The 12,401-nt window shown below is 38.1% G+C and overlaps 2 protein-coding genes across 2 annotated transcripts in view; both read right to left on the reverse strand.

Annotated features, from left to right (window-relative positions):
• The window catches only part of LOC121370704, a 19,140-nt gene extending 7,077 nt beyond the window's left edge, over positions 1-12,063 (reverse strand). The window contains exons 1-2 of the mRNA XM_041496116.1: positions 12,017-12,063; positions 3,265-3,296 (exon numbers count right to left, since the gene is read on the reverse strand). The gene's annotated coding sequence lies outside the window, so the exon portion shown is untranslated. The remainder of the gene's footprint in view (positions 1-3,264; positions 3,297-12,016) is intronic.
• On the reverse strand, positions 464-2,314 carry LOC121370705. The gene is made up of 2 exons (XM_041496117.1): positions 1,765-2,314; positions 464-920 (listed from the first exon to the last, which is right to left on the reverse strand). The coding sequence occupies exons 1-2, from the start codon at positions 1,985-1,987 to the stop codon at positions 838-840; spliced, it is 306 nt and encodes a 101-aa protein (XP_041352051.1). The 5' UTR covers positions 1,988-2,314; the 3' UTR covers positions 464-837.
• Positions 12,064-12,401: the final 338 nt, after the last annotated feature.

Consider the following 12,401-nt stretch of genomic DNA (forward strand, 5'->3'; position numbering starts at 1 on the left):
ATTTCCGTGTTTTGGGTCATCCTGATGTTTTTAATATCACAAAATGCATTTCTCATATTTTTAAAAACGCGCGTGCGTCTGAGAAGTAACAGCTATGGAGTCGAGTTTTAGTCTATTTTTAGAGGGTATTTCACCATTTCAAAGTCACAAACTAATGTTTCTCTCAATTGTAAATTTATTCAAATGTGTTACAGGTTTGTAGATTAACTAAACTTAATGTTAATTTCCACGGGTTGAAACTAGGATCTGTCCCTTTAACAACTATATTATTTCTAAACTACAATTTGTATGAATAAAAGAAGCTATCGATGCGATTACATCGTAACGCACAGACACGCGCGTTTTACGAACATAAGAAATTGGAACCTGTTCTAATCAATGAGGACATAAAAACTTTTCACTTGCTATGGTCCGTGAAGTGAGTGTACAGAAAACACACACAAATATACTAAATATATTGATATGGTTTACTTCTGTACGACGTGCGTTTCGTAGGACACAGTGGAATCGCCACCTATTTAAGAATTAAACATTCCTCACCCTAAGTTAAAGGTCATTACAAAAATATATATATTAATGTAGTTAATGATGGGTATTCGGAATAACAGTTATATAATACTAGAAACCATATCACACTTTGTGTTTATAATCAACTATCATTTGATTCAGAATTCCTCACCACCTTTAGAGGAAACCAACCCCATCCTGGCACATCTGAATTGCTCAAAACCCCGACACGGTATTCTGGAGTGAGTTTATATGTTGGTCTTGTGTGTCATGGAAAATATCCATACGGACGAGTGTCTGGTTGCCATGCACGACAGTCTTGTGGACTGATTAATTAGCGAACATTCGCCAGATCTGCGTCGTTAGAAGCAGGACAAGTGACGTCATAATACCTGGAACTTGATGACTTGCACCTGAAATGACAACAAAGGGATTTCATGTTATTTGGAAGTTGGTAATTACGCATTATGTTAGTACTAACACTATTAAATGCTCATGATATTAAGAATATGTTGTCAATTAATAACAAACAGTGCTAAAAGAGTTAAAATTTGTTTTGTTTAACGACTGTGACACCACTAAAGCACATTGATTTATTAATCATCGTCTATTGTATGCCAAACATTTGGTAATTTTGAAATATAGTATTAGAGAAGAAACCCGCTACATATTGCCATTAAAGAGCTCGATAATGAGAGCTGCAGGTAGTCTGTTTCTTATGGTATGGCTGTGATGAATTATATTTAAACATCAAGTAAGTTCATGACATGCAAGCAAATTTAATACACATAAAGGTCTGCTCGTAGTCATCATTTATATATAATATGGATATATTGTTTACTTTTTAATGTTCTCGTTATCCATTATCCATATCATTCAACATTTAATCAACCATTACCATGATTACAATGACCACAAGGAACATAACCGTTAAAGTGTTTCCCATAAAAAATCCTCTGGCTTGTAATCGGCACCGGAGTAAGATTCCTTTGATTTCTGCAGAGGAAGACACGCGCATGCGCGCGCACACATACACACACACACATACACACACATACATACACACACACGAGAGAGAGAGAGAGAGAGAGAGAGAGAGAGAGAGAGAGAGGAGAGAGAGAGAGAGAGAGAGAGAGAGAGAGAGGACTAACATAGAGATTATAAAAATATACCCAAAACTGAGGATTTTCAATGTCACGGGGGGGGGGGGGGGGGGGTAATATTCCATGGACTAAGAAGTAAGGGGACCAAACTCACCACTTATTATTCCCATTTTATCTGCTTCTTCGTATATTATCTGGCGCAGCTTCTGGAATCCAGGTTTGCTGCCGTCATCAGACCACACGATCTTTACAAATACTGGAACAAGGATATCCAAAACCTTGGCTACTACTGCGGGTAATTCTTCTATTGCAATTTTGAGTTTCTTGATAAACACTTCTTTCCCATCATTCGCATAATCTTTGATGGCATAATACATTTTCCTCACAAAAGCCTCTTTAGTATCGCCGGTTAATTTCTCTAATATCTCTATTAATTTATTTAGGAACTTCTCAGTAGCACCAAAAAGACCATCTAAATCTAAAAATCTTCGAGATCGTGGATTAAATTCTTTAAGCTGCACAGGTTGAATGTTTTCCTGCTGTACGAAACAGTGTTCTTGGTGCTGCCAGTGTAAGGCATGACACAGACGAGGAACATGGTGCCAAGCATCAGTTGAAGCAAAGAAATCTGATGATGATGATGATAATGATAACTAATTTAACGTGCCTAAATACCACTAGGGTTTCGAACACGCCCATCCCGAGTCCGAACTCCGATAAGATCGGTGGCCTGACTCGGGATGGGGGGGGGGGGGGGGGGGGGGGGGGGGGGGGGGGGGGGGGGAAAAATGGGCAAAAATAAAAAAGAATTGACTGCTCGGCCGAATATTTATATAATTTGCAGCATTTTAGAAGGACAGTCCAAAATTAAATAAGAGAAAGAAGAGAGGATCGGACTATTTAATAATATTTTTAAAAAATAATAATTTCGACATAAAATTTTGAACGCAGATCTAAAAGTTTAAAGTCCGATCGATATGTCCACGCGAGTGGCCTCGTTAAGGCCGTTTGCGTGCACAGCTTAAAGGGACGAGATGGGTTGCATCCCGTCAAGATAACCCCTAGATTGACAGTCGATAGACGTTGAAGGTGTAGTGCTGTGCTGAAATACAGATCTTGAGAAGCCGGATCCGTCTGAACGAGAGAGAGTATCAGACTAGGGTATAGTCCAGTCGTCATGGGTTGGTATAGTGGTGCGGACGGGCCCGACTCCGGAGGATACGAGATGGTATCACTATAAAGCAAGGTAAAGTCTAGAAAAAGAGTAGTAGGGGCCGACCCCGCTTCTTATTTCTTCTTAGAGTGGGGCGGTCAATCTTCCAGTGCTGCTAGGACAGGCTCGGATATGTAGAGACTAAACGCGAACAACCGTGGCGTTCTGCAGAATGGCCGTCATACGAGTCACGAAAAAAAAACAAGTCGACAGTCAGACGGAGAAATGACGTGGAGGCAAGGAATCTCGCTAAAAAAGAATCCAACCTGGTGGTGCAGGCTATCGAAACGAGAAGCGTTCCAGCGTTCAATCAGTTCCAATGGCCGTATACATCCCAGTAGAAAACTTCATTTCGCTGACAAAAACAACGAAATGAAGGACCCCCAAGTCGAGCACACGAAAGCACGTGCAGTGTGCACAAGCGAAACAAACACGTCTTACCGCGTGGAGCTCCAGACTGGGAATGATGGTGTCTGAAAGTAGACGAGAAAACAAATCGTAATTTTTTTTTTATAATAAATAAAATAAAATAAAATAAAAAATTATCTAGTAGAAGATCAGGCGCGGATCCAAGGGGGGGTCACAGGGCTCCCGTGACCCCTTATTTAAAAAACCATTACATTAGTCTAGGCTCAGTATATTGTGCAGGCACCTAAATTAGGAATACCAATACAATTAGGCTAAATCTACTCTCATCGAAGTTATTTCATGTACTACCATTTTTTAAATTATATTACTGAAACATCCACCGACAGGATAAGATGTTACGCTACGTTTTGAATTTGACATGAAAACTGCATAATGTATTAATATGTTTTAAGTTCTTTATATATTTTGTATCATCAATCTGGCCTTTGACGGACAACGGATTGTTATTGTACATAGCTCTGCGCTACCTTTATTCCATGCAAGGTGCGAATCAAGGCAAGCCCGCAGGGTCGACATCTGGAGGGGGCATACTGTAGCCACGCAGGCCTGTTAGATCGTTTTTTTTGTTGTTGTTGTTTTTGTTTATTTTGTGGGGTTTTTTTGTTTGTTTTCTTGTTGTTTTGTTGTTTGTTTGGGGTTTTTTTTTTTGGGGGGGGGGGGGGGCAATGATCAGGCTCGTTATTAAAGATACAGTCTCTGGTTACCATATTATAACATCATGTACAAATGTGAAATACAAGCTCAAATGCATTTTTTTTTAAAACTCGTGTGTGTTCGCTATGAACGGAGATCGTCAAAAGTATACGCTCGATTTGTCACCTGTGCCGGCAAAGCACAAACGACAGCCTGTTGTCAGTTTCAGTTAACAGTTAAAATATACTAAGTAGACAATGAACGTTTTCACTTCTTAATTTTACGTGTTAAAATCGACAAAATCAAATAAATATTCTTTCGTTTGGAAAGGGTAAAGTTAGTGGGGTAGGGGGTGTTTAACGACATCAAAGTTAGAGCATATTAATTTAATAATCATCCGACGCCATACAACTGTAAATAAAATGTGTCGAGTGCGTCGTTAAATAAAACATATCTTATCCTTCCTTCCATCTGCTGTTGGATGTCTAACATTTTGGTAATTTTGACATATAATCTTAGAGAGGAATCGGGTGCATGTGCAGGGGGAGGGTATTGGAGGTCGAAACCCTTACTTGCCCAAGCTAAAAAAAATTGAAATGTATTTTCTGGGCCCATATAAACTTCGCTCAACACAATCTATAACCCCAACCCCGCTGCAAGGGATCGTTTATATGTACCATCCCACAGACAGGATATCACATACCATGGTCTTTTATATACCCGCCGATGGGGATCGATCCTAGACTGACCGCGCATTAAAAAACCTCACCTTTTTAGGTCTAAGTAATAAATAAAAATAACATATAGTCTTGAAAAATGTTACGTAAATCGAACACAGTACCCTCTTCCTCTACCCCTAGAGCGTTACGTAATTAGTAACACCCCTTTACATGTAACGCGTATGCCAACAGCTGGCCACTGTCAAAATTTCAAGGCAAATCCCCCACCCACCGACCCCTGGAAAGGCGTTGTACCATACCTCTATGGATATAAATATGTTTTGGAGATTATTATGAGACGACCCCTCAATCAAGACAGTTAAATGTGTCCAAAAATTGCGAAATCGCACGTGATCTCTTTTTGGGGAAATCCACACTTGTGGTAAGCCAATGAAAACCGAGATCGGTAGAAGCCCGTCAAAAGTGTCTCACTTTCGAAATACTGGCTTTGTTTTTGACCTGGATAAGCTAGCGTAGTGAAACCAATGCGGAGTGCGGCGTCATATATGCACCAAATGTAACTGGAGTTTCTGTTCTATATGCTTAAATAATAAAAATATTCCGGATACTGCCGCTTTAAGCATACTTCCCCGTGTAATTAAAAAAAAATTGGATGGGTTTTAGACTTTTCTCGGCATCTGAATCGCAAACCGGCCTCGGTGGCGTCGTGGTTAGGCCATCGGTCTACAGGCTGGTAGGTACTGGGTTCGGATCCCTGTCGAGGCATGGGATTTTTAATCCAGATACCGACTCCAAACTCTGAGTGAGTGTTCCGCAAGGCTCAATGGATAGGTGTAAACCACTTGCAACGACCAGTTCAACAAAGGCCATGGTTTGTGCTATCCTGCCTGTGGGAAGCGCAAATAAAAGATCCCTTGCTGCCTGTCGTAAAAGAGTAGCCTATGTTGTGACAGCGGGTTTCCTCTAAAAACAGTGTCAGAATGACCATATGTTTGACGTCTAATAGCCGATGATAAGATAAAAAAATCGATGTGCTCTAGTGGCATCGTTAAATAAAACAAACTTTACTTTTTAAAACAAACTTTACTGAATCGCAAAATTAGCCATATTTAAACAACGATTTTAAAACTGTTTTAAGGATTATTTTGCATAGTAGGCCCTATTTTATCCCAAGGTTTTCATGTATATGCCTTAAACGCACTAGATCTCACCGGTTAAGTGTGTGGGGGAGGGGCAGAGTCCGAAAAGTCTACAGGAGACCGGGGTATACTCACCCGTGAACATTTTAAAATTGGATGGCTTTAAATGTTATTTATTGGCATCTGCATCTGAATAGGAAAATGAGCCATTTAAAAAAAACCCACAAAAAAAACAACAACAAACAAACATTTGAAAAACACACAGATCTTTAAAGGTGCTCTGTCACGGATGGTTGACCTAATTAACGACCTAACAAATTGTTATCTTAAAATATATACATTTGATTTCTCGCTAAAAGTACTTTATTTAACCATCTACATAACTACCATAACCCACTAATTACTGATATTTTGTAAAAATATTTGAATTATGTCAACGGTCCATAATTCAGGAAAAAATAACGGCTATTTCGAGCGAAGAGGTGTGACGTATTATTTTTGTAGTCACGTGATGGGCAAGCCCCGAATAACTGCAACATCAAAACGATTTTCCAAGCTCGTGTAACGAGAACGCTTGACCGTCCTATGCGACGTAGGGTAGGCCTAAATCGAAAGAAAAACAATGAAAATAAGTTATAAAAAGATATATAAACATGTACTGAATGATAATAAGGTTATACATTAATTTATTTTAGCAACAGAAGCATTTTAAACGGCGACGATTCGACTAGTTAGGCCTTTGCATGTACAGATAAATTTATCGTTTGTTGTTCGCGGAAAAATCTAAACACCTAAACACCGCATTCATTTTTCAGTTTGTCAAATTTATCATTATATAAAATATGCCATAACCCCATGGGTAATTACAAATGGCTTGGAATAGGAATTACTACATTTTTAAATACTGTGAACTAGACGGTGTTTATTTCCGAAGTTGCCATATATACGACGGCCGTGTGTATGGCCTCCGCCAACGAGGGCTGCCTATAAACACAGCAAAAATGTATATAGGCGGTAAATAAGTATTTGATTGATCCATATTGCCGAACCACTTGGAACAGGAGGAATACGTACTAAGTACAGACAGGGGAATCGGGGTTAAATATGAATCTAGCGGACCCTTTTGTGTACCTACCCAGTGTTTCTGCCGGAAATAATTTTTTGGATATGGCGCTATGGAATTAAATATTTACAATGTGTTTGCTGAATGCAACAGCAGTCGATAGGGAGTATGGGGGGGGGGGGGGGGGGGGCCTCCCCCAGAAATAATATGGGTTAGGTATAGGGTTAGGGTTATGAAAACCACACAGTAAGAATAAAGAGTCATTAATTTTGTCACGGTTAACTTAAAAATTTAAATCTGAAATAAAATTTGGGTATGGCTCCATACCCATTTTACCCTGCTACCGTATATGAATAGCGTAATATTGCCCCTGCAGTACTATAACAATAATAATAATAATATTATTATTATTATTATTATTATTATTATTATTTTTATTATTATTATTATTATTATTATTATTATTATTATTATTATGAATGAATGAATGGATATGTCACGGGGATCCTATAATACCCGTGACTGAATAAAACACGATTATCCAAATATCTCTCCTAACTGTATATCTATTAGATCTCTCTATATCGGGCAGTCTATACCCGAGTGGCTCGGCTCTAGGTATGATCAGAGATAAGATCTTATATAAGTATATATAATATAGCACGTTAGTTCACTAGAAAACACAACAAAACACAATACACTTTGGAATCTGTATTAACCTTAACCAAATATATTTGCCGCAGTTAATTAGTTAGCAACAACAATAATAATAACAACCCAGAACTAATCACTTAATTAGTTAATAACTAGGTGTCTAGTTTACACAATATTCTAATCACTTGGCCGTGATACAACACACACACGTGTGATAATTGAGAAACACTGCCAGGGGAACTTAATTAATAAAGGAATTACAACTCTATTCCTAACTGGTTAATTTTTAATTAACCCTTAACTACTGTGACGGTACATGCTCTTAAATTTGTTTCGCCTGTGGCGATTTTAATTGTGTTAGGGGCCCGTGTGCAGTTTCATTGCCCGTAGCCCAGGTGGGCAACTTGTTACGTAATACTTCGCGCGATCGGACATTCCAATATGCACTTAGTCCAGCTGTGGAGGCCATGTGGCGAGTAGTTACGTAATACCTCTGCGAGTGAGGTTTCGACGACCGTGATTTGGCGACGATGGCGTCAGTAAGTCTGACGATCAGAGAGAAATATACCGACTGTAGTAGAGGTGAAATATCAGATGATAGGGGGAGGGACCGCCTTGTACCCCCAGGCGAATTCTGATTTATAATAAATAGCTAGTTTTTAGAGATATCGAGCAGAACCAGAATAGGAAGGCTCCCAGGGAACGTAGTCCGTTGGACTTTGGTAAATATTTTTATTTCTGCTCTGTGTATAACCTTGATGTGATTGATGTGACTTTAAATATTTTAATACTGTATTAGACCAATATTCTTTAGACAGTGTCTTCGGTCATCTGACGAAGTAAATCGTAGACTTTTTGTTCTAACATTATACGAGTATTTGGTAATATAAAGCTTAGCCAGTCATCCTAGACGACCTAGGTAAACTGTAGGTTATTGTCTTTATTGTGATAGGTACCAGTATTAATTCTGTGTTACAAGGTTACTGAATGAGTAGTTAAGGTTAATTAAAAATTAACCCGTTAGGAATAGAGCTGTAATTCCTTTATTAATTAAGTTCCCCAAGAAGCGTTTCTCAATTATCACACGATACTGAACGAGTAGTAAGGGTTAATTAAAAATTAACCAGTTAGGAATGGTGTTGTAATTCCTTTATTAATTAACTTCTCCTGGAAGCGTTTCTCAATTATCACACGTGTGGGTGTGGTGTAACGGTGAAGTGATTCGCATATTGTGTAACTAGACACCTAGAGATTAACTAATTAAGTGATCAGTTCTGGGTTGTTATTATTGCTGTTATTAATTAACTACTACGGCTGTACATTTGTCAGCGTAGATTAATACAGATTCCAAAGTGTATTGTGTTTTGTTGTGTTTCTAGTGAGCTAAACGTGCTATAATAATATATACTTTATATAAGATCGTATCTCTGATCATACCTAGAGACGAGCCATACCAGGGTTTAACCGCCTGTTACAGAGAGATCTAATAGATATACAGTTAGGAGAGATATTTTGATAATCGTGTTTTATTCAGTTACGGGAATTATAGAATCCCCGTGACAACTACTCATTCAGTAACCTTGTAATACAGAATTAATACTGGTACCTATCACAATAAAGACAATAACCTACAGTTTACCTAGGTCCTCTAGGATGACTGGCTATGCTTTAATAATTTTAGACAGTGAAGCCTACAATTTACTTCGTCAGTTTACCGGAAACACTGTCTAAATAATATTGGTATAATACAGTATTAAAAATTTTAAAGTCACATCAATCACATCAAAGTTATACAACAGAGCAGAAAAGTATATTTACCAAGTCCAGTCGGACTAACGTTCCCCCGGAGCCGTCCAATATGTTTCTCCCCGATAAATCTAAAATCCTAGCTATTTATTACAAAAGCCGAATATCGCCTGGGGGTACAAGGCGGTACCGAATACCTACATGTGATATTTCCACAGAGACAAGACGGCATATATTTCTTAGATGGTCAGACTAGTTGTCGCCAATCGCTAGAAATACCAGGTCGTAAAACAGAACTCCCGGAGATATTACGTAACTACTGGCCACATAGCCTCCACACCTGTCTAAGTGCATATTGGGACGGACTATCGCGCGGAGGAATTACGTAACAAAGTGCCCACCTAGTCTAAGGGTGCATATTGGGACTGCACACGGCCCTCTAAAACAGTTAATATCGCCACGGGCGAAAAGAAATTAGGAGCATGTTCCGTCACAGGATACATATAAATAAATAAATAAAATTATCAGCTTCTGAGATTATCTGAAAAAGGAAATAAATACACACCAACTACGGACAGTACACAAACTAACAGCGGGGGCTTGTAACTGGAAACAGTCGGAAGAAAACGTGTTATCTGTTTTCGAACCGTCAGTGTACCATTATTGTTACAGATAAGCATGATTAATAACTATGATTCGGTAACAGTACTAACCAATCTAATTAAAATTAACTCCACTATTACATGTGGATCTAACAGCAGCCAGATGGAGCTCATGTCCACCAATCAAAACCTTACTTGCAGAATCATGTCAGTAATTTAAAAATAATTTGAAAACATTCCGAATTATCCTGAGGGTATACGGGTTTCGTGTGAATTACAAATGCCGTATTTAGACCAGTAGAATTAATTTTAATCAGATTGCTAACAACACTGCGTAGACTCCAATGTCCAGGTAACATTTCGTCTGTAAGTAATAATTTAAATATTGACCAATCACACTTCACCTTTTATAACGTTATTTGGGAGCATACAAATTCTAAAAATATCGGGCGAGTCTATTTTAGTGGTCGCAGTACAGCGAACCACACCAATACGTACGGGATGGGTTATCTGTCTTCAATTTTACATTACAAATTATTTATTTATTTAAAAAAACAACTAAATCAGTCTTCAATTTTACATTACAAATTATTTATTTTATAAAATAAAACATGTTTTAAGGCATTCGTAATTCACACGAAACATGTCGTATACCCTCAGGATAATTCGGAATGTTTTCAAATTATTTTTAAATTACTGGCATGATTCTGCAAGTAAGTTTTTGATTGGTGGACATGAGCTCCAACTGGCTGCTGTTAGATCCACATGTAACTGTGGAGCTAATTTTAATTAGATTGAGTACTACTAGTAACAGTTTAGCTAGTTTCACAGTTCGTACGGTTACAGGACATTATGCAAAAATGATTGTGCTACAATGTTTTGGGGTTTTTTGTCTGTGCAGGCACATAACTCATCTCCTTGTACAAGCATTTAAAAAAATAAAAAAATGGTGATACATTTTTCGGGGAACATGTCTCGACCCCTCACCGTGTAGACCTCCTCCCCATGCTAAAATCCCTGCACACGCGTCTGCAGCGGTACTATGTACGGAGCTCCGTAAACCCCCCCACAAAAAACAAACAAACAAACAACAAACAAATTAAACAACAAAATAACCCCCCTCATCCTCCCAAAAATAAATAAAATAAAAATAAATAATAATAATAATCGCTTACTCAATCTCCTGCTTAAGCAAATTTCTGTTGTTTTGTTTTTGCCCGATGATTGTCCGGGGGAGCGTGTCACCCCCTATAAACGTTGCTCACTTCAGTCTGACCAAATTATTAACAACTACGAACAATTAGTCTCTTACCTTTAATTACCGTTAGATTTCCTCCAAAGTTTGTCCAGACAGAAATCTTGAAAAAAACATTACAATGACACAGATTCCACATATCAGATGATAACTGAGAGCGCATAGGGCAAAAACCATGTACTTTTGTGTCAGCTGCTATTTTGACTTTTTTTGGAATATTCTTCAAAAGGGGTGAAAGGATAGGACTTAATCTAACAATGTCATAACATGTTATGATATAAAAGCAAACGTGGTGACGTCATATTATTGGTATTATTTTTTATTATTATTCTTTTTCTAATGATACCACTAGAGATAATTGATTTCATATTAATTGTGTCACATACTTTGAAGGCTTTCACCCCTCTTGAAGAGTATTCCATAAACAAGCAACATGGCAGACGGCTGAAAACTGCATGTATTTTTTTCCTATGCAATCTCAGCAAAGACGATATCGGCGACATCGTTACAGTCTCGTGTGTGGAATCTGTATATTTGTAGAGGTTTTTTTTTTTTTGCGATTTGTGTCTGGACAAACTTTGGAGGAAATCTAACGGCAATTAAAGGTAGGAGAGTAATTTTTTGTAGTTGTTAACAATTTGGTTCGGACAATAAGTGATATTAATATTTAAGTAAAAGCAAATATTGTCAGAAGTGTAGAGCCATAAAAAAACATCAACTATGGCGTTCGTGAATTATTTTTCACGAATCCACACACCCTCGTACATTCTCCATTAGTTTATACAGACGTGAAATGCAAACAATTTGAAATGACTTCCAACTCATATGCTTCATGCAACTTAAAGCATCTCAGGTATAACTCATTAAAAAGGAAAGAAAAAAAAAAAGGTGGTATGGCCATGGCCGTACCGTTTACGCCGCTCCTGGCTGTTCGTATTTGTAATAATTACAAACAGCTTTAAATTATGTATGTAAAATAAGTGAAAACATACGTGGGTCTCTGATGACTGACGTTAATTCTGTGCGTTTTTACGTGCGTTCGTTTAGAATAGTTCATGACGTCATGAAAATGTAAAACACATCATAAAAACTACGTCAATCTAAAATTCGCTCAAAGGGACAGGCACGACGGAACTATTGATAGAAAAACCCGTAGAAGTTCAGCCCCCCCCCCCCCCCCAATGTTTACTTGCTTCTGCCGTGCCTGAGCGATACTATAAAATAAATGTATATAGCAAGGGCATCGTCGGGGGTGGTGGGGGGTGGGTTGTATGCCCCCCCCCCCTTTTGAGCCAGCATGATTTAAAAAAAAAAAAAAAAGGCATAACTCGAAAATTATTTTTGCTCATATCTTATATATCTTTAAATTGCCTTCCA

Source organism: Gigantopelta aegis, chromosome 4, assembly GCF_016097555.1.
Source record: "Gigantopelta aegis isolate Gae_Host chromosome 4, Gae_host_genome, whole genome shotgun sequence".
Classification (NCBI taxonomy): Eukaryota; Metazoa; Mollusca; class Gastropoda; order Neomphalida; family Peltospiridae; genus Gigantopelta; species Gigantopelta aegis.